This window comes from Alternaria arborescens (assembly GCF_004154835.1).
Source record: "Alternaria arborescens strain FERA 675 chromosome Unknown contig_35, whole genome shotgun sequence".
Classification (NCBI taxonomy): domain Eukaryota; kingdom Fungi; phylum Ascomycota; class Dothideomycetes; order Pleosporales; family Pleosporaceae; genus Alternaria; species Alternaria arborescens.
The window spans coordinates 1-27760 of record NW_021167890.1 but is presented as its reverse complement, the minus strand read 5'-3'; the positions used below and the strand labels follow the sequence as shown (position 1 = coordinate 27760).

General features: G+C 50.1%; 13 protein-coding genes across 13 annotated transcripts; 6 read left to right on the top strand and 7 right to left on the bottom strand.

The window, feature by feature from the left end:
• Positions 1–252: 252 nt before the first annotated feature.
• Positions 253–1394, bottom strand: AA0111_g10392 (hypothetical protein; the record flags this gene model as incomplete). Its single annotated transcript, XM_028644136.1, has 2 exons — positions 253–1098; positions 1158–1394. 2 exons carry the CDS (start codon positions 1392–1394, stop codon positions 253–255), a joined length of 1083 nt encoding a protein of 360 aa, XP_028501936.1.
• Positions 1395–2698: 1304 nt separating this feature from the next.
• On the top strand, positions 2699–3538 carry AA0111_g10391 (hypothetical protein; the record flags this gene model as incomplete). The annotated part of the gene is made up of 1 exon (XM_028644135.1): positions 2699–3538. One exon carries the CDS (start codon positions 2699–2701, stop codon positions 3536–3538), a length of 840 nt encoding a protein of 279 aa, XP_028501939.1.
• Positions 3539–4639: 1101 nt separating this feature from the next.
• On the top strand, positions 4640–6144 carry AA0111_g10390 (hypothetical protein; the record flags this gene model as incomplete). The annotated part of the gene is made up of 2 exons (XM_028644134.1): positions 4640–5191; positions 5257–6144. The coding sequence occupies 2 exons, from the start codon at positions 4640–4642 to the stop codon at positions 6142–6144; spliced, it is 1440 nt and encodes a 479-aa protein (XP_028501938.1).
• Positions 6145–6434: 290 nt separating this feature from the next.
• AA0111_g10389 (hypothetical protein) lies at positions 6435–7145 on the bottom strand (the record flags this gene model as incomplete). Its single annotated transcript, XM_028644132.1, has 3 exons — positions 6435–6878; positions 6942–7032; positions 7081–7145. The coding sequence occupies 3 exons, from the start codon at positions 7143–7145 to the stop codon at positions 6435–6437; spliced, it is 600 nt and encodes a 199-aa protein (XP_028501999.1).
• A 1352-nt stretch (positions 7146–8497) lies between these two features.
• AA0111_g10388 (hypothetical protein) lies at positions 8498–9649 on the bottom strand (the record flags this gene model as incomplete). Its single annotated transcript, XM_028644131.1, has 1 exon — positions 8498–9649. The coding sequence occupies one exon, from the start codon at positions 9647–9649 to the stop codon at positions 8498–8500; it is 1152 nt and encodes a 383-aa protein (XP_028502000.1).
• A 1597-nt stretch (positions 9650–11246) lies between these two features.
• On the top strand, positions 11247–12843 carry AA0111_g10387 (hypothetical protein; the record flags this gene model as incomplete). Its single annotated transcript, XM_028644130.1, has 2 exons — positions 11247–11436; positions 11510–12843. 2 exons carry the CDS (start codon positions 11247–11249, stop codon positions 12841–12843), a joined length of 1524 nt encoding a protein of 507 aa, XP_028501998.1.
• Positions 12844–13375: 532 nt separating this feature from the next.
• Positions 13376–17752, top strand: AA0111_g10386 (Regulator of V-ATPase in vacuolar membrane protein 1; the record flags this gene model as incomplete). Its single annotated transcript, XM_028644129.1, has 5 exons — positions 13376–13456; positions 13510–13698; positions 13748–16072; positions 16118–16549; positions 16601–17752. The coding sequence occupies 5 exons, from the start codon at positions 13376–13378 to the stop codon at positions 17750–17752; spliced, it is 4179 nt and encodes a 1392-aa protein (XP_028501953.1).
• Positions 17753–18084: 332 nt separating this feature from the next.
• Positions 18085–18927, bottom strand: AA0111_g10385 (hypothetical protein; the record flags this gene model as incomplete). Its single annotated transcript, XM_028644128.1, has 1 exon — positions 18085–18927. The coding sequence occupies one exon, from the start codon at positions 18925–18927 to the stop codon at positions 18085–18087; it is 843 nt and encodes a 280-aa protein (XP_028501952.1).
• A 229-nt stretch (positions 18928–19156) lies between these two features.
• Positions 19157–20447, bottom strand: AA0111_g10384 (hypothetical protein; the record flags this gene model as incomplete). The annotated part of the gene is made up of 4 exons (XM_028644127.1): positions 19157–19538; positions 19599–19795; positions 19876–20180; positions 20366–20447. The coding sequence occupies 4 exons, from the start codon at positions 20445–20447 to the stop codon at positions 19157–19159; spliced, it is 966 nt and encodes a 321-aa protein (XP_028501997.1).
• Positions 20448–21288: 841 nt separating this feature from the next.
• AA0111_g10383 (hypothetical protein) lies at positions 21289–22260 on the bottom strand (the record flags this gene model as incomplete). The annotated part of the gene is made up of 2 exons (XM_028644126.1): positions 21289–22077; positions 22150–22260. 2 exons carry the CDS (start codon positions 22258–22260, stop codon positions 21289–21291), a joined length of 900 nt encoding a protein of 299 aa, XP_028501995.1.
• Positions 22261–23364: 1104 nt separating this feature from the next.
• AA0111_g10382 (hypothetical protein) lies at positions 23365–23886 on the top strand (the record flags this gene model as incomplete). Its single annotated transcript, XM_028644125.1, has 1 exon — positions 23365–23886. The coding sequence occupies one exon, from the start codon at positions 23365–23367 to the stop codon at positions 23884–23886; it is 522 nt and encodes a 173-aa protein (XP_028501996.1).
• A 1232-nt stretch (positions 23887–25118) lies between these two features.
• On the top strand, positions 25119–26717 carry AA0111_g10381 (hypothetical protein; the record flags this gene model as incomplete). Its single annotated transcript, XM_028644124.1, has 2 exons — positions 25119–26097; positions 26146–26717. The coding sequence occupies 2 exons, from the start codon at positions 25119–25121 to the stop codon at positions 26715–26717; spliced, it is 1551 nt and encodes a 516-aa protein (XP_028501994.1).
• Positions 26718–27091: 374 nt separating this feature from the next.
• AA0111_g10380 (hypothetical protein) lies at positions 27092–27466 on the bottom strand (the record flags this gene model as incomplete). The annotated part of the gene is made up of 1 exon (XM_028644123.1): positions 27092–27466. One exon carries the CDS (start codon positions 27464–27466, stop codon positions 27092–27094), a length of 375 nt encoding a protein of 124 aa, XP_028502002.1.
• Positions 27467–27760: the final 294 nt, after the last annotated feature.

The window sequence follows — 27760 nt, the reverse complement described above, 5'->3', positions numbered from 1 at the left end:
GTAGCTTATTGCTTATACATGTCGTCATCGCAGCACTATAAAATGAAGTTGATTTTGCATATACTGCGACTGAGTGAGTTAGAAGCAAGTGTGTACAAGTCTATTTGAGCTGGTGTTGTTCGAGGGCTTACCTCGGTTTTGACCGAATACCTGTTCTAAACCGGTCGACCAGCCGTACAAACTGCAGGTTATCAAATCGACGCCAAATTCCTCTAGCCCAATCCATGTATCGTATTCGATATGCGTCTAATTCTAGCCCGTATTGTCTTCCCAGATCTTCAAGAATAGCTTCCATAGAATCGAAAACAGTATACCTTGCAGACCATTCGCAATAATTCTCGTCTTCAATCCTCGTCCGAACAGACCCATCTTCCCGTCTTTACGAATGACTTCCTTGGCTGCTTCAGTGTAGGATATCCTCTTATCATTGACCTGTCGATATGTCTTTACGACGCGCAACGAGTTGGATATGGTGTCCGAAACGACCGATGCGCAAAAGCCAATGAAAGCAGCACGTAGCAACCACCACCCAATCTGCTGTCTCGTTGGATCTGGGATGGTCTCGGAGAGAAAATTGTATACGGCAAACCAAGGGTAATGTCCAACAAAGGTCGCTGCCGCGGTGGCGAACGCACCCCACCAGAGACTGCCAATGCCGTCAGTCTTGATACGTTGCCGGAGGAGCGCCCAGCCACTAGATCCCTGGGCTTGTAGTGTGGTCTTCAGCGTATCAATGGGAGTGAGTAGCATTCTGAAAGATGCGGCGCACGCAGATGCGAAGATCGTTTGGACGGGAGATGGAAGCTGTTTCAAGAAACCGTTGGATTGGAGCAAGGCGAGGATACCAGCATTAGCGGCTGTGTCTCCAAATCGTGCAATAGGCCCTTGGACGAGTGCAGCGCCCATACCTTGGTAGTATCGGCTAATGCCACCGTCTGCGTACAATGTCTTTGTTGCCACGGTCGTTGATGTTCCGTGGCGGTATTGGTAGTTCATGATGGTACGAATGGGCATCAAGAGCAATACTTGCAGGATCATCGCCGCAGCACCACTCAAGCCTCCACCTAACGCACGCTTCAACGCGCCTTTGAGATCGAACTATGTCGCATACTGTGAGCTTTGGGGGACTGTGGGATTCGCGACTGGGAGACACATACATCAACGTCATCTGCGTCTATCCACCCCTTGATAAACACAACGACAACTAGTATGACAAACAACGCCAAAAGTCCTCTCCAAACATAAAACCAGGTCCTCGATGTCGCCTTTTGCGGCTCATCTATTGTGTCGTCGCATTCCGATGGCGTGGGCGTGCGCTGGCGTACGTCGGCATTCTGGAGCAAGGGCGCGCGCTCATCTGGCATAACGCCTTCTATGTCGTGTCGAGGAGGCATCTTTTTGGTGTGTGTTATTGAGTCGCGACGCTGCACTTGCAATTGATAAGTAACGCCGTCCGAGGAATGTTGCGATTACCAATCAAGGGGCATGACGCGCACTCGGCTATACTTGTAAGCCGATGGACGAGACCCACTTATGCGGCCGAATTCTCAATGGCAACTGGCGACTGAGGCACCGTCTGACTATCTAACCGCGTCGCATCTCCTGTCTTCTTCAACTTCAAGAGGACTCACTCTTTTGATGGTTGTGCTTTCTGGACATTGCGCACACATCGCAAGCGCACGCGTACCGCCAAGGCTGTTACCACCTTTGTCGCGCTCGAGACCTGTCGCTTCATAACGAAGCGTTGAAGATAGGCGTGTACTGTAAAGTCATTATGATGGCGCAAGATACCTAACGACGTTGAAACCTCTATGCCATACTTTCGCAACCCTTGCATACCGGCCGACTTATTCTTCGAAGACATCGCGAGATGAAAAACAGAACTAGATGATACTGGGATAGATAAGGTGCGCTGATGAATAGGCATACCAACGCTGAAGTACGCCATGGGCTTGAGAGACAAGTCAATACCATGCCTGTTTGGACGAGCCCTGCTTGCGCTATCTGCGCAATGCTTTTGACATCACAGTCGAAGCCTGGCAGAGTCTTCCACCGCGTAGGTCCGACAAGACTTCGCCCATAGCCATCGAAATACTACAGGCACCATCAGCGGCTGCTCGCATAATGAGCGACCTCAGTGCGTTCCACCAATCATAGTCCTCTCAGCGGCTACCCGCTAACGGTCGCTCATATTTGCCCCAATCACCACCAGACACCACCAACACGATTGTCCACACATCCAGCGTATTCTCATTGACGCAAGGTTGTTTCCATCGCACGTGGACTACACAGCCATGCACAGCCGCATCTGCATCGCCAGACATGCCAATCACTCGTTGCATACAGATTAGACCCGCGTACCCATTGTTGTTGTTGGTGAGGCCACCAGCCGCCAGCCCAATCTGGGGTAAATACACAAGACCAGGTTGTACGCCACCCCACAGATTAAGAGACACGACCCACCCCCAGCGGAGTGCCAAGCTACTACGAACGCCTGATGCGGCACAGTATCCGTCTATGCGAGGCTGCTGCGGTGCGCCTTGCATCCCGCTAACCGGTGAGACGCCAAGAGACAAATCTTATTAAGAAGCGTCAAGACCCCGTGCAAAAGGCTTGAGTCGGAAGTCATCGCAGAATATCCTCTCCCCGCGTTGAAACGACTGTCATTATCACTACGATGACATCTTTTCTCCCGACCATGCTGTTCGCAGCTAGTGCGACCGCGCAAGTAACAACCTCATTCTGGATGCCCCGTTTCTACCAGCCGGTAGAACACATTGGCTGGGTTGGATCCGTCGTCAACGCCAATGGAACACATACCACCATCGTCGCTGACTACGACAACGGCACTGATACCTCTGCTCTCAGTTTAGCCGGTGGCCCATTGACCATGACTGTCGGCCCTACTGTTTTCGGCATTGACATTCCACTTCCAGCTGGAATCGGTGGAATTCTAGGCGACGACGACGGCGACAAATCCTATAACTATTTCTGCAACTGGCCTACCCCAGATGAGGCCGACTCGAACCGCACATGTACTATATCCTATTCTGCGGAGCTAGTCGGTCCGCTTGTCTGTGCCGGAACGGTTTACGCCTCGACATCGGAGGAGACGCTCACTTATACGCATACCTATCCTGCGCGCGGATCGGACCCAGCCGGTACCGAAACTGCGGAATTCACCTTGACCTTACCCTCTGGCTCCGAGACTCTCTCTCGCACTAATTTGCCGTCTGTTTGCAGCGAGCTTTCGAGCGGTGAGGAAGCTGACGAGGGATACTCCTTCTCGACACCCTATCCGGCGTCGGATCTGGAGACCTATTACCTTGTTCTTACTGCGGGGACGGAGAAGCTGGACGCGACTCAGGCGGCCACTCCTACTCTGTCGAGTGCTGCGTCTACCGGCACCGGAGATGCTGCTGAGACGGGTCCCTCTGGGAGTGCGGCGCAGCCTGAAGCGACTGAGGGCGGCGCACCGATGGCTACCGGTGCGCCTATGTTGATGGGACTTGGCGCTGCTATCGCTCTTTTTGTTTGAAGCGTGTAAAGGTGATGAGAGCTGACGAGGCGATGAATGCTATGGAACCTTCGTTTCGTAATTTCTCATGCAGACTCCGAATAAAATTGATGTAATGTCATGATTTGTGAAATGTTCATATGCGTTCAGGTGTGAAGAACTGTAGTTGAAGTCTCTTGGACATTCGCTTATTCTCGAGGTTATCATGTATCCGTCGAACTCTACTGAGAAAGCACACATGTATCAGGTGCTTTGTTGCTCGTTTCGACCATCCGCTGTTATTAGGTACTTCAATATTGCTGAAATGCTTTGTTGTGCACAAGACGTCCGATCAAGCGCCCAGATTCGAAGATGATTCAGCCACCTCGTTTTCTATTGTATTCCACTGATGTGTAGAAGGATACGGGTCCAGATATATAGGGCGAATATCGTTACAACTGAGCCGAGATAGTGGCAAGCAACTCCAAATGAATATGTGAGCACCTCGAGGTTGTCAAAACAAAGACACTAATGAGCTTTGCTTTTCACTCGCTCCATGTGGTTGGCAATTCTGCTTGCGAACTGTTTCTGCAATTCACAAAAATTCGACAGTCTTGAGATGGTTTCCCAATCGCCGTTATCCTTGAAAGTATCCTTCGTGTCCACGACAAGCCTACTGATGCCTTGACGTGCACCGTCCGATGCTGTTTCGATATACACCTGACTACTATGAGTGACTTTACACAATGCTCGGGAAGTGAATGGAACCCTCACTAACCAGGCAGTGACGTCGACTTTCCCAATTCGTTAAGCTTTGTTTTGAAGTCTCAAATTTGCGCTCCCCTCCGTGTATATCTTGGAGGGCTTACTCCATGACCAATGACAAACACCGTCGACACTGCAATAGTAGGTCACACTCTACTTTCCAACAACTTTCACAAAGCGCGAGAAGCACGAGAGTCAAATTTCTTGCCTTGTGACTAGCTTTATCTCATGCTCGACCTTCCGGCGCGCTTCAACTGGCAGATAATCGAAGCTCTTTCACGCGCTCAAGCACAATCGTTCCCACTGTGCGCAATCTTCAACCCCAACAAACACTAATCGCTTGACACGGTCAACCCACCTTGACGAGGAAGAATCAAGATGACAACCACCCCGATTGGCAGCCCCACCCACCAGGCGTCTATCGAGCCAGAGATGCCGACGCCGCAACGCAAAGATAAGGGCAAGGCGCCTGCCACCAGCTCGTCTGTCCACGTCTTCACCGGCATCGCTAGCGATAGCGAGAGCGGCCTTTCCGACGATCCCGCACCATTCGCGGGTCGACAACTCACAAACAAGCCAAACTCTCCAAACGAGAAGTTCGCCCCCCACGACACGGACCCGTCCAAGATCGAGGCCACTTTCAAAATCAAGATGCCGGATGGCAGCGGCTGGTTCACGCAAACTGATATCATCCCGGAGCAGCGCGAATCTGCTGACGAAGACCTCTACGATGCGCGTGCTAGTGTCTTCTTTCCCGACCTAGAGAGCCGCAAGGTACCAAAAAAGGACAAAGAGAAGAAGAGCGATGTCGTCGTCCGCTGGAACAAGGTCGCTGCTTTCCGCTGGGAGCGCAACTTCAAGGGCAATCACGAGGTCTTTACTCCTAGCATAGCTCTTCGCCGGTTCAACGCCCGTACACACGCCTATGAGGTAAGTTTTGTTTACACGAAATATACACTGGAACACGAACTGACTGTACATTTTCCCATTTACAGCACATTCACATCGGCATCTCAAAGCTGAAAGATATCGATCCCAACGACAAGGTCTGGAAAGATGCCTACAACAAGTGGATCGACCAGATCTCGCGGCGCTCCAACGCAGACTACGAAAAGAAGAAGACACGGGATCACTGGACGCCTGGCGAGATCTGCGCCATGTACACAGCCATCAACGCCTTTATCCACGACAACGGCATCGATGCATACGATACCATGACTTCGGCGGACCTCCAAGCAATCACCGATGCGATTAACGCCGTTGATGGAAAAGCTCGCGGCCTGGACGCTCTACGTGGCCAGATCACGTCCGCTCACGAGACCAAGAACCACACCATGTGGTATCTCCGCGAGCACGCTCGCGACTTCCGGCTGATGATCGAGGGTGGCGGCGAGGTCACAGACAACGAGCGGTATCCCGAACATATCATTCCCTTGTCCGAGTTTCCACTCGAGAAGCGTGTCAATCACCGGAAGAGCGGGCGTACACGTAGAACTGGGACGTACAAGAGCAAGTTTCGATCGGTTGGCACACAGACTGATGACGATAATGTTTACCGTGATCATGTCTACATTGCAGCTGGCAATAACAACGCAGTATCCACAAGTCTTTCCAAGAAGCGTAAGCGCGTTACGCCGCCGGTTTCTGATAGTGAAAAGGACGAGGATGTGACGGAGCCTGAGGACAACGAAGAGATGGAGGTCAAGCATGGCTATGGCAGTGAGGCTCGCTGGAGTTCTTCAGACAACAAAGAGGGTAACGGCGAGGAGGCGGACGAGGTCGAGGTCGTTGAGTCTCCACAAGTCAAGAAGCCTCGCCTGGCTGCACGCGCCGAAGAACTTGCCCGCCAGTTACTCGAAGAAGACTCTGATGAAGAGGTGTAGTTCGCTTGCCAGAACTGATGTTCAGAAGGGTGTGTTTGACGGCACGGATTGAAAAGAAACGAGCTGCGTACTCGGGCGTTCTTGGCGGGTTTTCGCTTTCTCTTGTTGCGTTCGAAATGTAACCTGAGTGTCTTTGACGCAGTTTCTGTAGATATCCCATGAAGTGAATGTGCCACTCGGTATTGAGACTGGGTTTGCATATGGGGAAGATCTAAAATTAGAGTAGAGTAAGGAGATACTGCGTCGACTTTTACCGCCCTATGCACATGAACAAGGACTTTTAATCCAAATCATTGGCCTACAGGAATAGTGTAGATAACCACGATATCATCTTCCTCAACAAGCTCAACCTCGAACTCATTCTGATCCTCCTCGAGCTGAATTTTGAAGTCATCTGGATACTCCACGTCTAGAGGAACTCCATAGTCATCTTCCTCAGACTCGCTCTCCTCAGACCCGCTGTTCACAGAACAGCACTTGACCTTGGCCCTGAGACTGCGCTCAATTGCCACCTCTCCCCACAATGTGCGGACCACACTCAGTTTATATGCATAAACGAAATCCGTGGTACCAGTCCAGGATACTGCGCTCTTAGTACCTAATCCGCCCCTAATCTCTGGCCCTCCACCAATCCGAACCGCGCCTCCGCTCCAGATAGTGCCATCGACTTGCACACCTACAAGTCCGTCAACTGCGCGTGACGTATCTGTAGCACCTCGCGCACCATTTACAGTCTTGACACCGGTGATAATGTATACAGGGGTGAGAAAGCCCTATCTCTTGACATGGTCACGAACCCCTTCATTGTCGACACAGCGCTGGAGGTATTCCTTATTCGAAATGAATTGCTTAGTGCCTATGCGATCGCACGTGAACGATGTCTTATCGCTGCATCATGTTAAAGGGTGTCAAAAGTCTACACAGGGCTGTGCATACCTGTTCTCACAATTCACACCAGCGTCCGCACCAAATCGTAGCAGCCCGCTTAGGAATGTGGTCATTTTCGAAAGGCCAGCCGACTTAGACTTCTCTGTTGTGATTGAGACTGACAGCTTGGTGGGTGGCAACACGTTGTCTTCATTGGGTGGGTAAAAAGCAATTGGCCGATCGGGCTCCTGAGTGACGAGATGACGCTTCCTAGCTTGATGGGATCGTTAGGTGGAAGGTCCCAATTCGGAGAAATGAAGTAGTCTTTTTTTTCGTATGCCATGATGTTGAAGATGTCGCATTATGGTAGCTGAGGCGGGGTTGCCTACTATATAGTTGGGAATAGCAGCCTTATATGGATCGGACCGTTCTAGGCCGTCGTGAATACAGCTGAAAATCAAAAGCAATGCGGCCAAAACAGTGCTTAGCGGATGCGCCGTTACCCTCAAATGCAGCCGTAAAAATGTTTAGCGCTAAGTAACTAGCATAGGTCTAGACTATGTATTATATGCGGTAAAGCGTAACATTTGTCATACACTCAGCCTCAGCTGAGTGTAACAGCACTCCGTTTTACAACACAAGTCTCAAGGTGCATCTAGAATGCTTCGGTCACTGCTCGACGCGGGCGCCGAGGTCAATGCGCAGGGTGGAGAGTACGGCAACGCACTGCAGGCAGCTTCAGCTAGAGGGCGCGAGCAGGTAACTAAGACGCTTAATGTGGGTGCTCACCAACATCAGGAAGGTAACACCGGACCAGGGCCTGAACAGCATCGCTTAGGCCTTAAGCAAGCATTGCTAGGCGTGCGAGATATATGGGGTATGGAATTGTTGTTGTAAAAGCTGAGGTGCTATCTACCAAGGAAGGGGCCTATTGTACCCGTGAGGTAATCACGTGACAAGGCGCGTAGGAAGCATCTTTTAGTCAACACATGAAAGAACACCGAGCACAGTTCTCTGCACGCCGCGTAAGACGCTCTAAGAGAACTGTTAACATGCGTCACATCTATCTCAAAGCCAATGCAAAGAAGCAATAGTGTTTGGTTTGTTACATGAAATCATCAGTACCTAGTAAGAGCGCTAGTGTGGACCAAGCTTACCTGACAGGTCTGGCCAGGTTAGGTCTCGCTGTAGAGTTTCCCTTCCCCACTCTTTGGAGCTTTTAGCGACCTCACTACTACGTTCAAGTGACGTTCAAATGAAATGATCGACAGCACGACCAGCACTTCAGAGATCCTCATCGGAGCCTTTTAATCTGAAGGAGAATTAATTAATTAGGACAGTATGTAAATGTCAATTCTAAAACTCTTCGCAATAGAGGCGACGAAGCTCCACATCACCAATCTGCCTCGGGACATAGTGTGCCTCTCCGCCCAGGGACGCACCTTAAAGTCTCTCGCGAGCATACATAGCGACGTGACATCCGCGACTAGACTACAGTGACTACAGCATCTGCGGCGAATCTGTCAAACAACTCCCACGGCATCCACGTCACGGTGCCAATTCTCACATACGTTGAGTCCCTGCGCAAACGCCGAAGCAGTAGACCATCCATCAGACCAATGTTATGACCTCGGTATCGAGTCTCATACGTATACAACGCAAGACATACGACATATCGCCAATCCGTGATTGCATGTAATTGCTCCCACGTCTCTGGCCGCATCCTCGCGGCCCTGGAATTATTCTTGGCATCAATATTGAAGGTCAGGAATAGTTCTCTTTCTGCCGCCACCTTTTCGAACAACGTCATAACGTCGGGTCCAGAAGCTACAGGGCCTTTGAGGTCGATCGATACACTCCTGATCTCACCATAAGGATCGTTTCGCAGCGGTTCCACATTCGAAGTTACCAAAGACGTCAATGACTGTAGGTTCTCCTTGGGAGAGTTGTAAAGATTCTCCGGCCAAACCTGCGCGGGGGACGATATCCACGACCATGTTGGTTGGCGCAAACTCTCCATCCGTATAGGCGTGGTGTCCATGTCGAAGTCGTCGCAGTACCATGTGAGTTGCAACGCGAGGCCTTTCTCCCAAAGTCCTGCAAGGTAAGTTCCTGGCGCGATGGGAGATAGGCTTCTCGCAATGCCGCCGAGTGCAGGAAGTAAGTCACTTCTGTGCGTTATGCCCATCTCGGTGTATTCCTTGATGAGATTGTTCCATAGCCCAGCGAACTCTGCATTGCCAATACTGCCGGACTCGCATGCTGCACGCAGGGCTCGGTAGTAGTCATCGCCTGAAGTGGGCTCGGGGTGTGGCCATGGTACTGCATCACATTCACAGGTGTCGTGGGTGCGGCATTCGAAGCGCACTTCGCCGGGAAGAAAGTGGACGATCCTCCTTGCTAGGTGTCGTTCTTGCATGCACCACGCTCGGGAGAATAACGGGTACTCGTTGTTATGTCTATTCAAGTTGCACCAATGTGTGTCGTTTCGAAGGGCTTGCACATCGAATTGTGAACCAGATGGAGACGTGCATGAGATATTGAGTGGTGATTTTCTTGGCCATAGAAATCCTTGGGTTGATGCTTTTGCAGCCGTTGCTGAAATGACCACGTAGCCATTCGAGTATACGTCCGCCATGGTAGCAGCTTCCTTTGCCCAGTCATCGCGGTCGTCCTGCAATATACAGATCGAGTCGATCCATATGTACTCCAGCCCTAGCTTTTGAGTGGCGAATAATGCATCTTGCAGGGTTTGAGGAAGCAGAGATACGTCTAGGCACCTATGCCTTTCTGCAACGTTGGCCTTTAATGTCATAGACTGGGGATATAGACCCCAGCCTGGTATTCAATCATCAAAGTCAGCACGTGGAGCACTACAGCGATGGAGGACGTCCATACAATATGTCAATACAGCGTAGCGCACCGGACCGGTCGAGGATACAAGATGAGTATCCTGAATGCTTTCCTTACCAACCTTGATTAGGCGGGTCGGCGCAAACGCCTTGTTCGGAGCTGTGCACTGCCCGTGGCTTTGAACACAATCACTAATCCATGTAGTAATCTTCTTGAACTGGTCATTTGACCTTGGATCTGAGCAGATGTTACGTGTTTCGAAAGGACACCGCGTCTGCTTTATTTCTACCTTCAAATTAGGAGGGTTTCAATCTCTGGTTGGAAAGTACTTGCCAGGAGAAAATATTTGCACATGTTGGCCCTCACAGTATGGGTCCTGGATTCGAAAGCACAATTGTATGTCAAGACCTTTCTTCCCACAGTTGACAACACACACTGTAGTTTCATCCTTCTTGTCTGTAAGCTGTTCAAATGACTCTTTAATGAGGTTACAGAAAGAACAGTCGGGCGTTAGATCGGACAGTTTTGCAAAGTTCCGCAAGAGTGAGTGTGGTTGATCTAGTTTTCGAGGCTTCAGGTTGAATGAGCAAGTTCTACAACCCAGCTCGTATAGCAAGATAGTACGAGAGTTTTGCTGCCGTAGATTCAAACAGGTCTGAATAGTATTCTTGAAACTTTGGTCCCGAATTCTTGAACGCACGATCGACCTGATTTGTGGTTACTGTAGTGTTTGACGATTATCATACGTCCACTCACAGTGACTCGAGCATAGTAGGACGCTGTCTCTTCAGATGCCATGATGAGGTTTGCTCATTACCTTCCATGGTTGATCCAAAGTCGAGTGTCAGGCTGCTAGACTGTCACCTCAATTATATCTTGTGCTAGTGATAGTGATGGCTGGTACTAGCATACATGTAAGCGACAAACAAAGATGCAAGTGACTGAGTTTGGCACAGGTTACGACAAAGTGCAAAACTGATCGTACCATCGCCGGGAAAAAGACGTTCAACCTTGGATGGAGCTGCCGACGAGCGCAACGTGTGGGCTACGCTGTCAAGACATCAGGGTCAGCGCCGAGAGAGAGACTTCACTGTATTGAGTAGTACGCTATGGTGTTCTGTGTCAGGCAACGCCTAAACATTTGATGAGATTGATGAGATTGATGAGATTGATGAGTGTTGGCAAAACACGAATTGGGAGGGGCAGAGAAGGTACGGTAGGCCCGACAAACCTACCCCGCAGGCTCGCCCACATTCGCACACACTAACCGCAGAGCCTTCCCCCACCAAAGGCAACTTGACGCGACATCACAACTCTCTGCAGTTTTGGCAGACTTCAAAAAGCTTGCATTCGCACAAAGTACAGTGATTGCACTTCACGACATGTCGGACATTTCAGACGACGACGCGAGCTCAGTCGGCAGCATTGTCGAAGACGCAAGCGAGCCGGATACGACTAGCTTCAAAGATCTATTCTCGGATCGACAATGGACTCGTGTGTCGGACATGGTAGAGCACAACAAGGCTGAGAACGGGTTTGATCTCATTGCCACGATCAAAGGGCTTGGACCAGGTATGGTTTACAATGCGTCCATGTGCCCTGCGCACTTTACCTCTTTGGGATGACTACTGATTGACTGTGCCAGACGCTGACGAACTCACCGTCATCAAGTTGATCAACTACCTCCGAGCGGAAGCTCAAAAAGGCACGGAGCCCAAAGCTATCAAAGTAACCTTACAGGAGCTTGCGAGCGACAAATACCTACAGCCAGTATTAGAGGATGATGCCTTACTATTTGAACTTGGGGATCTCATGCCGGATGATGACAGCAAGGCCATCGACTACGATGAATACGAGGCGAAGATGCACAAAGACATGCAAGAAGACTTCTCCAAGATCAAGTTGACCAACGACCGGGATCAAGACTACTTCGAATCGTACAAAGGCAACAGCATTCACCGTGAGATGATCGAGGACCGGGTACGAACGGAGGGGTACCGTGACTTTATCGAAAAGAACGCAGAGGTGTTCGCTGGAAAGACTGTACTAGATGTGGGATGTGGTACTGGCATCCTCTCCCTCTTCTGCGCACGAGCAGGTGCCAAGAAAGTCTTCGCAGTCGACAACTCCGGCATCGCAGTCCGTGCCAAAGAAATCATCGCAAAGAACGGATACCAAGACCGTATCGAACTCATCCAGGGCCGTGCGGAAGACTTTAATACGCAGCGCCTGATCGGCAAGGAGAAAGTCGACATCATCATCTCGGAATGGATGGGCTACGGCCTCCTTTTCGAGGGCATGCTAGACTCTGTTCTGCGCGCACGAGACATGTACCTCAAGCCAGATGGCATCATGGTACCTTCGCACTGCAACATCCGCCTTGCCCCAATCTCAGACGCCGATTGGATAGCCGACAGCACGAGCGAAAAGTTCTGGAAAGACATCTACGGCTTCGACTTCTCGCCTATGGTCCCAGGCGGCCTACTCAACACACATGAGATCGGTGTCTTTGACGTCCCCGAGAAGGCCCTCTGCGGCAGCGCGACAAGCCATCTACTCGAGATGAAGACCGTGTCCGTGCAAGATCTTAGCTTCAAGGTACCCCTTCGCATGACGCTCGACCGCGACGTTGCATCACTCGAAGCCATAGCGATATGGTTTGACACCATCTTCATTCACCCTGGCAGCTCCCAGGATGTCAAGACGCTGGATAGTGTCGACTGGGGCAAGAATGGTATTCCCGGTCTGGGCTTTTCGACGGGACCGAACAATACACCAACACATTGGCATCAGGCGGTCCTGCTGCTGGATGAAGAGATTGCGGAGAAGCAGGTGTACAAGAAGGGTACAGTGTTGGAGGGAAGCTTGACGTATGCGAAGGAGAAAGGTGATGATCGGGGTATCACGGTGACGGTGGAGTGGAAGGGGCAGGGAGAGCAGGGGGATGTTGAAGGAAGGGTGCAGAGGACGATGGCGTAAGGGCCATGTTGAAGGGGAAGATTGGATGAGGATGGCCTGAAGGTATTTGCGATTACACAAAAAAAATATGGATGTAGATAGATACCACAGAGACACGTTCTTGCAGCTTCGAAGCCATGCTCCAACCACTTGATGCCGGGCCGAGATTTATCACGCTAGCTTCCGATTCCGAGACGGCGCTGCGGAAGGCTCGCGCAACCCTCCAGCGTCAACAATGTAGTTTATTTCCAAACAACGGCGCTTGCGATTCGACTACGCGCTCTAGAATCTGACTGAAAACATCTTGAACTCGCTACGAGGCGACGAACATGTTCCACCTGTTGTTCAAAATTGTCGATGTGTGAGGTGACGACATAGCACGTGGATCGTGCGCGTGAGCTTCATTCCAGGAACCCTAGGTGCCGCACGTTGTACCGCGAGACACCGAAAGCTTAATAGAACCTTACGAGTGCTATCCCCAACCAGAAGCTACTCGATCTAGACGAACAGCCTGAGAATGTCCAGTCGACGGTAGCAGGGCTCGATAACTTCTATGCGCGGTATTCTCCCTGGGCGACCCCAGGCTAAGCTCCAGGCTGTCGCTCATGGCCTGTGGGACGGCCTCCAGATAATCGTATGACCAGACACCACATGGCGCTTATGGAGGCTGACGCGCTTCTCGTATAGGTCTACATCTCCGGTAATGCGCTCATCGTCCTCGACCGACCAAACCACGTCCTGCAAACCATCTACATCGACGAGGAATTCGAGCTCGAAGCAGTCGCCATTGACCAAGGCACCGGCAAACTCGCGGCATGTTCGACGCGACGCATCTACATATACCGGCCATACGGGCAAGATGAGGGGGCCGTCAAGGTGGGCCACATGCCGAGGGGACGCTGGGAATGACTGCTGATGTGCGCAGTGGTCGCAACAGGGCAGCATGTCCCTTTCCGATGTCGACGACCCAATCACGACGCTCTCGTGGGGTATGCCCGACGAATTGCTCGTTGGCAGCGCCTCCCTCACCCTCTTCAACACGCACAGCGACAACATAGAACGCATATGGACCAAGCAGCTGGCAAACCCCGTCAAGTTTGCCCATTTCTCGCCCGATGCTGAGTTGATAGCTTCAACAGGCAGGTACGACCGGCTGCTGAAGATATGGCGGCGCACCTCGTTTGGTTCCGCCGACCAGAGCTTCGATTACTTCTACCTCGCACACCCCAAAGCCATTACCGGCTTGCATTGGCGACACCCGCACCACAAGGACCAGTCCACAGACAATGTACTATATACAATATGCGCAGACCAGAGAGTGCGAGTCTGGGTTCCAGGTGAGCACCACGGGGTGGATGGAATGCACATGTGGGCAGACGTGGACCTTGTCGAGTCGATAATGACACGACATGTGCCGCTGGAGCAGCAGTCCACCAAGAGATATGCCTTCTTTATCGACGGAAAACACTTCACTCACGCGACGGAAAGAGCCATGCAGCAGGCGTCAGCAGAAGAAAAGGACCACGGCATCGCCCTGCATCACCTGATCGAAGTCGCGAATCGCAACCCTGAGATATGCGTCGTGCTGGATGATAGAGGCAACATGTCCGCGTGGGGGTTCGAGAACGTGGGGGCTAAGCAGAAGAAGGTCACCGATGTTTTCAACATTGCCCATGTAGACGGACTGCATCTGCACTTTGCCAAGGAACCTAAGACCATCGAGGACAATGTACAGTTCTACGCTTTCATCGGCGATCAGCCAGACTCCGAGCTGACACTGCTGTCGCATCACTTTGACGGGCGGATCGAATGGCTAGAGTCGCGCATCGACTACTTGTTCGACCCCTCATCGCAACCTCAACGCATCCAGCGGAAAGCCATGTGGACAGGGCATTCACATGCCATCAAGAAGGTCAATCGTACGGCTAGTGGAAGGGCTTTGGTATCACGCACCACCACTGATGAAATCATCGTGTGGTTACAGCGACAGAGCGATCAAGGCATGACACTGCATCGACATAGCAGTGTCAAAGTGACGGAGCATATCCATCGCACCGCCCTCTTACAAGAGGGCAATTACGTTGTTTTCTTACACCATGACGCAATCTCGCTTTGGGATACCCGCGGTCATGAAGCCGTTGAGGTGACACGTTCTGCGTATAGATTACAGGGCAAGCCTTTGTGCTTATTAGTCATACCTGAGGTCGAAGCTGGCGGGAACCGCGTGCACATCGCCACCATTAGTGCCGAAATAAAGGGCATATGCTGGGAGGTTACACTGCCAACACCAGAGCGCGATCCAATCACAGGTCGCAAACTCTCTGCCGTCGCGCATACCAATGGCTATACGAACGATCATTCAGACATCGCACTCAGGCATTTCTCTACCTTCGACCTAGGATCAGGTGACGATCTTGCCTTTGTACTACCTGTAGATCCTGCGGGTACGGCCCCCGTTATCTCAGGGTTCCTCGACACATTTGCGCGAGATGTAGCCATATCATACACAACATCCGGGATCATCAAGTCGTGGACTGCACGCGTCAACGTCGACGAACAGAAGTTGGACTGGCTGATGACCTCCGAGGTCGAGACTGGTGTGCAAAGCCCATCACTTGCCAGTGGCACGTCCATACGTAAAGCTGCACTGGTCGATGCTGATCGAACGACGCTTACCATATGGAACACGCGAAGTGCCCAGTTGGAGTACGAAGAGAGATTTGAAGGCAACGGCATCATCCAGGATCTCGACTGGTCATCTACCCCGGACAATCAGTCCATCCTTGCTGTTGGTTTCCCCCACCGAGTCGTCATCTACGCTCAGCTTCGATACGACTACCTCAACGCCGGCCCATCTTGGGTGCAGATCCGCGATGTGCGCATCCGCGATATCACGCCTCATCCGATTGGCGATTCAGTATGGCTAAGCAGTGGCAATCTCGTCATTGGTGCAGGCAACCAGCTCTTCATCCAGGACGAGCATGTCCAGGTGTCGGAAGGGCTGTTCCCAAGCTTGCGTACCATCTCTCGCAAGACTGCATCTATTGACATTTTCAATGCCGTTAGTCGACTCAACGGTCCCCTTCCCGCCTACCATCCCCAGTTGCTCTCACAATGCGTATTGGCTGGCAAGCTGCTATTAGTCCAGCGCATCCTGATCCGCCTCTATGCTACACTCAAGTTCTGGATCGAAGGTGAGGAGCTGGATAGCTCGTTGGGATTCTCACCTGAAGACTTTTCAGAAGCTGAGGTACGTACATGGATGACTCTGGCAGGATGCGACTAACCCCAATAGACTCAAATGACTGCATCGCGGAAAGAGATACACGCGTCGTACGCCGACTTCTCAGATGATAGCGAACCCGAAGCTGTCACCGAAGAAGTCGCGTCCAATCTCAAGGAACTCTTGACTACCAAGCGGATACCGCTTTTGTCCAGTCGCGAACAGTTTCGACTGGCCGATGTTATTGAGTGTATTGGTATGGTTGAGAAGCATCGCCGATCGATCGACGATAATGCTGGACGCTTTTTATTGTTCTTTCGTCAACATGTGCTGAGCGAAATGCACAAAGGCCCTATATCGTGGCGCGAGATTATATGGGCGTTCCACTCAGGAAGCCAGGATATCCTCGTTGACCTTGTTAGCAGACACTTCAGCGGCAAGATGATGTGGCAGCACGCAAAGGAATGCGGAGTATTTATGTGGATGTCCGACATCAACGCATTGGTACAGTAACATGATACTATATCCTGATATACTCACTAACCACGTCCCCAGCGCGCTCAATTCGAAGTCATCGCTCGAAACGAATATACCAAAACTGAAGAGAAGAACCCTGTCGACTGCGCGCTTTACTACATGGCTCTCCGGAAAAAGACAGTCCTCGTCGGTCTTTGGCGCATGGCTACTTGGTCGCGTGAACAAGGCGCAACCCACCGCCTCCTTTCCAACAACTTCTCCGAAGAGAGATGGAAAACTGCTGCGCTGAAGAACGCGTACGCACTTATGGGCAGAAGAAGATTCGAATATGCAGCGTCCTTCTTTCTCCTCGCTGACCATCTCCAAGACGCCGTCAGTGTCCTGCATAATCAGCTTGGCGACACACAACTCGCCATAGCCGTTGCCCGCGTCTACGGAGGCGACGACTCACCCGTCCTGCTAACGTTTCTGAGAGACAAGATTCTACCACAAGCTGCTAGGCAAGGAAACAGATGGCTAGCAACATGGGCGTACTGGCTGTTGAACAAGAAAGACATGGCAGTTCGCTCCCTCGTCACACCCTTGTCTACTCTCCTCGAAACCTCGGAGCCACCCAGTTCGGCGGCGAAGTCTTATCTCACAGACGACCCGGCGTTGGTGGTCTTGTACAAGCAGTTGCGCGAAAAGTCGCTGCAGACACTCCGCGGCGCCACCATGATTGGTATGCGCGAGGAATGGGATTTCGTGCTGCATACGGCTGGGCTGTACGATCGTATGGGTTGCGACGTCCTGGCGCTCGATCTAGTCAGAGGGTGGGAATTCTTGTTGCCGCCGCCACAGACAAATGTAGGACCTGGACGTCCGCCGCTTAGTCCCGAGATGCCAAGACAGAGCTACTCATCGGCGCAAGGGGGAGGAACAGGAGGGAGGGATGCGACGACGGACTTCGACTTTGATCCTAGGAAGTTGCTGCGCAGGAGGAGCTCGCTTGTCGTTGCTGACCTCCCGGTGCGCGAGCATGCGCACAATGAGCTTGCGGAGAGTAAGGGGACGTTGGAAGAGGGCAGGGAAAGCGGAGATGACGATGAAGACAACGGGGAGGGGAATCGGAATAATGAGACGGACGGTGGTGAGAAAGGAAAGGATAAGGACAAGGAGAAGAAGAAACCGCCGCCGACCCAGTTCCACGAGCCTGATGCGAACAGTTTGTTGGATGCCTTTGGCTTCTAGTAAGAGCCAATAGTCTGGCACAATCTGTGCGTGTATGTGGTTTGGGGGGTTTGGAGCTAGGCTGGCACGACTGGGCGTTGCGAACCATGGTTCTTGGGTGTAATAGTTGCTGTATGTAGTTTTGTGCATGGCTGTGAGCAACATGTTCTTGTGGCCTGTATTAGTCCTACAGTCTAGGCGCGCTACCCGAGCCGGGTCGCTACGCGAGCAGTAAAGGTTCTAATAACTGCAGAAAATTACTATGATTTTATGCAGTACTGTAAACGTTGTTGTTGAAGAACTACAGAATCTGTAAGAACTATTCTACTTCCAAAGCTCTCTATTACTGTAGATTAGGATAGTTTCTTTACAAGACTAGCACCAGCCCATGCCGATCCGGGATTAATGCGTTTAGGATACAAATCGAGTAAGCGATGGTAAAGTTCTTCAGCTGTTTCTGTCTCTTCGCAAAGCCGGTTAAAGTTTTGCAAGTAGACTTTTGTTTCTTCAATCGCCTGCGGATCATGACCTTTGCTGGGATCACTGTGTCCCCCCACGACAGCTTTAGGGCAGAGAGCAGCGATCTTGTCCAGTGCTGCAATCCACTCCAGTCGTGATGATTCAGATTTCGCCTCCCCTAGGTAGGGGTGGGTGTTCGCGTAGACGGCGTCACCAACCACAGCGAGGCCAATGGAAGGAACCCAGAGAATGGTAGTGTCGTCCGTATCTGTGTGGCCTACTCTGAGGGCATGTAGACTTTCGCCCTCAAGCTCCAGCTGATCTGCGTGTAGAGGGCTACCCGAAACAAGGTTCTTCGGAATCTTGCCTGGGAAAAGTTTGTTCCAGAATTCCTGTCTCTTCGAGGTCAACTCGTTATCCATGCCGGCCACTACCTCGCTTGTCGCGACCACTTTTGCGTTTGGAAAAGTCTCGAGGAGCAGACCGCAGCCGAAAAAGTGATCGCCATGCGCATGGGTGACGTAAATATGTGTGATGTTCTTGTCAGCGTCCACCACCCAGCTCACTAGTTCCTTTGCAGCTTCCTCTGTCAATTGAGCATCGACAAGAACGGCATCTTTGTCGCCGAATATCAAGGTTGAGCTTGTAGGTACCCATTTCAAGTCGTCGTGTCCCGACGGACCAGTCCTGGTTGCGCTGGGACGAGTAGAATGGAAGACCTTGAAGTCGAGACCCATGATTCCAGGAGTGTAGAGAAGACTTGGTGGTGGTGACTGAAGTGCTGAGTTTAAGTGGAGTTTTCGTGCATCAAACATGCCTACTTGTGTTGAACTGCGCTCTGGATATGTACTAAGATTGCGCACAGACATCACTAGACCACTAGTGGTAGCATTAGTGATCAGCCCTCGGTAATCATTGATTTGTGATCTACAAAACGCCCTTGTTTTAAGACATAGCATTCTCTTATTAAGCAAAAGGTGTTCCCTCACCCGGCTCTTCGACACCAAGACCAATCTTGCCTATAGTGGCCTTGGACTCGATTTGCCGATGAGCCTGCTTCAAGTTCTCAAGAGTAAGTTTGTACCGCTGATTAAGGGTCGGAAAGAGCTTTCCCTCGCTCATCAGATTTCCAAGGGTTTTGAAAATCTCGTGATAGCTTTCGACATTGCTGTGGTGGAACGCTGCTGTACCTAACCAATCCCAGGAGAAGGTCATCGACTTGGACATGAATTCGGTTCCATAAAGCCTAATGTCCGCTTGTACAATAGTGCATACTTTGGAAAAGGGAGCGCAGATTTTTGCGATTGCGTGGACATATTGTTCAGTCGGTGCCAACACGTACGCGTATCTGTGGAGAACGATCAGCTACGTGTGCTATGAGCGGATAGGTATATAGGGATAAGCATACTTAATCGGGACGTCTAGTTTCAAGGCTTTGATCTCCTCAACAAGATCTTCACGATGATTTACTACATGGGTAGCCCCCATTCGCTTGCAAGACGTTGCAGTGTCGGGTCGAGATGCAGTAGCAATAACTACTGGTAAGTGTAGAACATTGCGCGCCAATTGGATAGCAGCACTACCGACTCCGCCTCCGCCATTAATCTATATTACATCATATTACGTCAGCTCAGACTTAGGAAACGTAGTCAAGAGTACTTTTGTAAAAGGCAATTAGGACGTACGATCAGAATGCCGGCGTCTTCATTAGGCTTAATCTCCAGACGATGATTCAAAGACTGGTAGGCTGTTCCAAATGTCAAGCCATAGCTCGCTGCTTCGACGAAATCGAGGTTCTCCGGTTTCTTGCAGCAGAGGAACTCGCTAACGAGCTGGTACTCTGCGTAACTACCCTGACGAGTTGTCGCTCCGACCCATGAGATGTCGTCACCGACTTTGAAGCGTGTGACGTCGGGGCCCACTTCTAGAATCGTTCCGGCACCATCGTATCCAATAACGTGAAAGCCTTGGGGCGCGTGTTCGTAATAATCTGATTGCAGTTGTTGGCCATCAGTCGTTATCAGGCCGGTCGTTTCTTACCAGGTGCGTCATCATAAGTACCGCCTCGAATCTTTGTGTCTATCGGGTTGACAGAGCAAGCTTTGACCCTATCGATATTGTTAGAAAAGTAAGAGGGTTAAGGTTCCAGGACTTCCTTGACAAGCACGTCTCTACCAGTTGGCCCTCCGGGCTTGGGAATGTCACGAGACTGGAGATTATCGACAGGCCCGTAGGTCGACACTCCGACTGCTTTCATGCTTGCCATTTTTGGTGTCGTTTTGGGTCAAGATTGTATGAATGTTCTCTGGAGACTATGTATACGTAGAATGTTCTAGCTATTTATTTACGCCTACATTCAAGATATATTCGTAATCATGTTACTCGCCGCGGTTTGAAACACCAGTCATTCGAGTGGTGGTTGTAACTCCTCGATACCTAGGCATTGTCTTGCTGTATTGCAGATGAGTAATCATATTTCCGAGGCAGAACAGAGTCCATGCAGAGGATCTCTTCCCACCCACTAAAGATGCTGTCATCGATAAGATCCGTGCGATCACAAAGATGAAGAGGCTATCTAGGTAGGGATCTCTTAGGAGAAAACTTTTAAGTAGCGCCTAGTAAGTCTAGACTACACTTTGCCATGGTATTCTCAGTAAAATTATCACCGGAGGATACTTATCTTAGTTCACAATACTAGAGTATATCGTTTATGCTCCCAAACTCTCCAACGTATGCCTTTTGTTGAAGGATGACTAAGTATCTACGACTTTCTTTGATTATAGAGGACGAGTGAACCTGGGAGTAGAGGTGCAAGTCAGTGGACGAAGATAATTAGTAGAACTAAGATTCCTTTCGACATAAAGAGACGGATGAACTAATCAGTTGCCGTTCTGGAATAGAACCGTGTAAGTTGGGAAGAGGGATGTGAAGTCAGAGTGGTCATCGTTAGTATCAAACAGCATACATAGTGAATGCAATGGCTCGCCCTTTATATTATGTTCAATTCAGATACGGTAGCCAATGGGTATTGATACGTGGATATATTAGAGACTTTTTCTTTTCTTCATCAAATGCCGTTGTGTATCGTAGATCTTGTGTTATTTTACATAAGTATTCAAGAAAGCTATCTGAGCCTGGATGTTCTGCTTAAAGTGATCACCCAAATATAAGTCAAAGTGACCACATCCTTCCAGATAATGCAACTGCTTCGGCTCTCTAGCCTTTTCGAAAGCACTCATTTGAGAAGCTGTTGATACAAGCACATCGTTACCAGGGACTACAAAAAGGAGTGGCGTAGGAGATATTCTGTGAATCATAGCTTGTCCTTCGAATGTGAGCATATGAAGTTGTGTCTGAGTTGTGACAAAATTCTCCCAACGGCTTCCGCAGTTCCTCTGTTCTTTAAGAATGTCGTAGGCGTCTTTAGTAGGAAACATCGCCGTTGTCTTGGTCGGGTGGGCAGATTCGCGATCTTCCGCGATAAGAGGTACAGTGGGTGCCCCCAAACCGCTAACAATCTGTCTTCTATCTTCCAGTACTACTGGAATGCGATCTTTAAATGCGATTGATCGAGTCTCGCCAGAAACAGCAGGGCATTGAATGATCACTGCTTTGATGCGTTTATCCACAGCAGCTGCATGAATAACGTTACCGCCTGAAAAGCTGCTTCCCCAGTACACCACCCTCGCGTCATCTACGCAATCCAGAGTAGTCGCATAGTTGAAGGCGTCGTAATAATCTGCTTGTTGCAAAGCAGGATTGGACTCTTGCCTGGGTAGGCCGTCGCTGTCGCCCCAGTTACGATTATCGTAAAGCAAAACGACGTAACCGGCTTCATGGAACGCAGTAGCGAAATTGGGCAGTAGGAAATGACGAGTGCCACCAAGCTGTGAGAGTAAGGTAAGTTACTCGACTGACACGAGGAGAATGCGATGAGTGAAAGGACGGAGAAAACGTACTCCATGGGTCATGATGATACAAGGCGATGCCTGTTCCCTCGGATACAACCATCCGCGAAGGATAGTGCCATCACAGGCCTTGAACTCGATATCCTGGCGAGAGGCAGACATGATCGATTGACACTATGTAAGGTGCGAGCGGAGTTTAGGTGTATCAAACGGGATAAGAACAGTTTCTTCAAGAAAAATAGCTGCGTAAAGACATCCAAGCTTACTCTACTTATTTATTCCGTTAATTGGGATCACATTCTTCTGTAGGGTACTTAGAAGCATAGTACACTCATCATGTTTAGTGTTGTTGCCAAACTTTAATCGCCACCTTGCACAAAACCTCGGTATGATTACAAAACCAAGCGCTCGCTCCAAGGTCGGCAAGCGGCCGATCATTTCTATACTTGGGCGATATTAGCAGTAGTGTGCTACATTGCGCTTCTTCGAAAAAGATTCTGATGCTAGGGCCACCGAGGCAACGATCACTAGTGTATACTAATCCTTCATCTCTACGAGAGCAGCCGAATAACGCTTGTCGTCATCTCTTATCAGTACCCATAATTCAGCAACATCTTCAATCAGCCCACAGATGTCCTAGTGTCAGTGCCAACTGCTATAGATACTGAGCTAGAAGAAATACTGGCGCCTATCACGAAGGTAATGTATAAGAGTATCGATTCACTGACAATAACTCAAGAATTGTTTAGAAAGTGCCAGCCCAGACCCTAACAGAATTTGGCCGGACAATCCTCGGATTCTGTTGTCAGATGTGTCTTTTCGCATTGACATCCGTCTCCTCACCTCGTACGACTGTTGGTAATCGTCCACTAGGATTGAACCCTTCCATACATGATATCCTTAAGCTCCACTTCGTATCCTATTTGTCTTTCCAAGTCACCTCGGCTCTATCAGTTATGATTAGAGTTAAGAATCATTAGCCTTGAGCCCATTATATGTAGTGATTGTATCTACATGGTGATTACTTGTCAGCATACCTAGGTGTAACAGCCCGGTCTATTCCGGCGCAACACTTCGGATCCTAGTATCCCGGAGAGGTTTGACGTATGTTATAACTATATAAGTTTGCGGCCTGTACCTTCCTCATCCGTACTTCAGCATCTACGACTACGACTAGTTACCTCAGAACGTTCGAGTCTTGAGCGAATTTCACACACTATCACACTCGCCTCCGTTCGCATTATCGAACCATCCAGGGAACACAAAATGCCTACCCTTACCGCGCAGTTAGCCGGTCCATATTGGGAGCCAACAACGCCTACACAAAGGTTCTTCAAGGCTTACGTCCACGCCGTCGACAATAAAGGATACAATGTTGGCTCCGGCCTCAAGTTCTATTCCAAAGATGTTACATTTCACAATCAGAACAACGCCGTTTATCATGGCGGGGAAGAGATGTGGGCATGGATGAAGAAATTGTTTGGCGTCTTCGACCGCATCAGCCATGACTGGATCCAGTTCACGGAGATTCAGCGTGATGACGGTACTACTCAATTCATCACCCAGAATATCCGCAACCTATGGGTCAAGGGCAACGATGCGGAGACACCGACTGTTAGCATCCCAGTTGTCATGATTGCTATCGTTGGTCCAAGTGGTGATGAAATCACGCCTGAAGGTCTGCATTTCAAGGAAGTTTGGTTGTACTGGGATACTGCTTTACTTCTCTCACACCTGCCGGAAGAAGCTGTTGTTTTCAAGACCAAGAATATCTTAACCTCGGAATAGATAAATGGCCACAAGTTGATGCCTCAGGCCTGCATAAAGCCATGATAGATACTGTACGTGATGCTCAGTCATATAATTGCCATTGCTCCAGCCTTAACCGTATACTTTTGTGACATACCTCTCCCTTCCTGCATATTTTTTACGTGTCTGATGGCCTGGCAGTCGTATATGGAATGGTGGAAACCTCGAAGCGGGGTGAGCTGCCATGTCCCAGCTCCAAACCACAGGAGCAAGTATCCCTGAAGACCCCGCAACTCACTCTAACAGCAAGATCTCGGTCATAATAATACTTTTTATCATTCAGCAAGCTTCTGAGCCTGTAACCAGTAATGTGGTATTGAGACACAGAATTATCGCTTATACAAGATGTTGATTAGATTGAGAAGCCAGGCGGCGTTAAGTCAAATCAAGTGTAGAACTAGTCATTCATCATTGAGCGTGGAGCCAGATCACTATCCATGCGCAGGCTCATGACAGGGCTAGTAGTCGCTGTATTTAGCTTTATACATGGCTGCGAGTAAGATGTTCTTCTGCCTCATGGTTCAGTTTCATGGTCTTGTAAACCACTCCGACTGCGGGGAAGACAGGCGCATGAAATAGCGGGGTCGCTTAACGGGCGAGTCGGCTCATCTTCTACCCGACGACAGTAGCGCACCCTCTCAACGCATAGATGCAAGCTGAACTTGTTCTCCACGTCCTGCTTCTCTAGGCGCCAAGCACCAGTTGACCGAGCATCGTCTTCTGGCGTGCTCGTGGGCCCGAAAGCTCTAGGCTAAAGACCTGGGTTGCCGGCGCTTGTTCATCAACACATATTCGGTGAGATATTTTCGATTTCATGTCTAATCAAATGGAGAGCCCTGAGCAGCCTGGAGGAGCTGCACCAAAACCGGCGATAGGGCGACAAACTAAGGCTTGCATTACGTGCAGGCATCTCAAGGTGAGCTTCTGCTGATGCGCTGATGAGATGATCCACTTACAGTATATGAGACTAAGATTTGGGAATAGATCAAATGTGTCATGCCAGATACAGCAGGTCCATGTCGGCGGTGTCGCAACCGCGGTTTGGAATGTCGCGTAGAGAAACACCCGCAAGCAATTATGCTTGAGCAACATGATAAGCAAGTACACCCACCTGGAGTCTACAAATCCCGTACCAACAAATTAGTAGATGGCGTAATCATATTTCTGGTCGTGTGCAGCAGTTGCAGACTGCCGTGGACGTCTTACTGCGCATGTCTGATCTGCCAGCACTGAACTCATACGCTCAAACCCCGGCAGGCGTGGAGCCTGGACCGGAACATTGGAAGGGCGGGCATGGATCAGACGAGGAGGACACATTACCTCCGGCGCCTATTTTGACACCTGTCGCCCCTGTCGATGACTCCATATACAGTCTACCCATCAATTCTCTTTACGAGGTAACGAGACTCCCCACTCTCGGTGTCGGAAATGTGTTGCCGTCTACTCAGCGGAACCATCAGAGTCACGACTTCATAACACGACGCCTAATTCCAGAAGCTGCAGCGGAGAGTTTGTTCACCACATTCATTCGTCTCGATTACTTCTGCTACGGTCTCATGTGCCCCTACAGCACTCTCAGAGACCTTCGAGCCAGCTCTCCGATGCTTACCGCTGCCTTATGCGCAGTAGCTGCACTGCATGATCCCGATGGCTCTTCAGTATTCAAGACATGTCATGCAGAGTATCAAAGATTAGTCATGGGGAGCATGTTCGTTGTGTCACAATCTTCCGACACTATCAGAGCGCTTATAATTGGCGCTTACTGGTTAGCTGATATATCATACACGTTGCCTGGGCATGCTATCCGCTTGGCCATGAGACTCAATTACCACTTGGCCTACTACGCGGTCATAAAGGGCGGCGCAGAGCAAGAAGACATTATAAAAGCACGTCTTTGGTATATCCTATACATCCATGACCATCAGTCGAGCATCTTCAACGGTCGACCTGCTTTGATCTCCGCTTCTGAAGAGCCCCATCAACAATGGGAAGCCTTCGTCCGAATCAACGAGAACCAAGAAGTAGATTTGAGAATGTCAAGTCAGATTGCGCTCTATCACATCACGTCGAAGGTCAGAGATGTCTTCGGAGGCGACCCGTCACAGGGTGTACCGAATCACAGTCTACCCCAGCTTCGTGGGTACTTCGCCGAATTAGATCGATGGTACATGATCTGGGGCAACAGAATGCGTATGTGCAACGTCTTTTCAAAGTATCGAGCATGCACTAATTAGTTAGCACGAAACGCCCACGTTGGGTGGTTCCCAAGAGATGGTGCCATCTTGAATTACCATTTCGCTCGGCTGCACCTCTGCTCCTACGTCTTCCGAGGCTTGCCTCTAGGATTTCTGCCTAGCGCATCTGTCGAGGTGCAGGAATTTGGGAGAACCGCAGTCACGTCTGCCGCAGCTGTGCTGAGCTTAGCCGTTGAACGTGACGATTTACGATCAGCACTTGTCGGTATGCCCATATACTACCATGCCATGATCAATTTCGCGGCCGTGTTTCTTATCAAGGCAGCTAAGATTGGTTTCCCGGATTCTACAGCGGTGAATGCTCCAGCCGTACTGTCACAGGTGAACGATTGTGTACGCGAACTTCGTGCACAGAAAGCTTCCAGTCAACACCTTGTATATCATCTGGCTAATGGCTTGGAAGGATACATGAAGGTGCTTTCTGATCCCAATCAAGATGTCTCAATGCTTCCGGCACCTATGAGCGTTTTGGGAGATAACGCCTCGACACTGAGTACAGCGGATTCGATCTTTATGCTCGACACTTTTGATCTGTTTTCCTATGTGAATATGTAGTCATATCAGACAAGGTTGTGGTATGGGCACGGCAGGTCTAATGCAGCATGAGGCGGCCAGTCAGCTAAATGGCTGGGGTATCGTTTGTCTCTCATCCAGATATTGTCGAGAAAAGTACCTACGAATGTGTTTTTTCGCTATCTTTACTGAAGCCGAAACGGTATACGAGGTAGTGGTGCATCACAAAAAGCAGAGCAATATTGTCCGAAACGAGAAAGGACAAATACCATGATGACTGAAGCGAGCAATACTTTCAAGAATTGTCAATAGAAAAGCCTCAATTGCTACGAGAGCTATCTGAAATCTTATCACCCCTCCTTGTAAAATTCCAGGTGCTCTATGATTGTCCCTCGGGGGCAATCATTCCCAGTCATTCAAGCAGTCTGTGTGGATTTGTAGGGCCATCTCTGGTATATGAAGAAGCATGCGAGATAGATCAGAGCGCCAATTGCGAAGAGTCCAGAGAATACTTGGAATCCCATAACAGCCAGAGGTGGTTTGGACACCGTGATGATTTCTGTAGCGTAAAGCTGCGCAAGATTGGCGGCTCCGTTAATACTGGCTAGGGAAATAGCTCTCACCTCTGGCTGAGCTAGTCCCAGAACTGTGCTGGTATATGAGAGTGCTAGTGGGTTTCCGCACCATATTGCAGTGTTTATAAAGCAGAGGAAGATGTATCGAGGAATAGATGCTGTAATGACCGATGCGAGTGCACAGAAAACGGTACCAAAGATCAGAAGGACTGCCATGGTGAATATAGCGCGCCATCTTGGAACTTTGTCGGCAATGACGCAGGCAATTACAGCCACGACTAGCGCTACACCGTACAGCGGTGCTGTCATGTATCTAGATTCGCATGTCAGCATTTCAGTTCAGTCGTCTAGGGTCGCAGACTAACTGAGCGTCTTCTCTGTCGTAAGCTAGCTGACCGGGATGTTGATCACCCGGGGATGTTGATCACTCACAAATCTCAGCACTCCCACACAAAACACGTGTTATCTCTCCACGTACTCAACCAAAATGGGCGACCGTGAAGCAGCTAT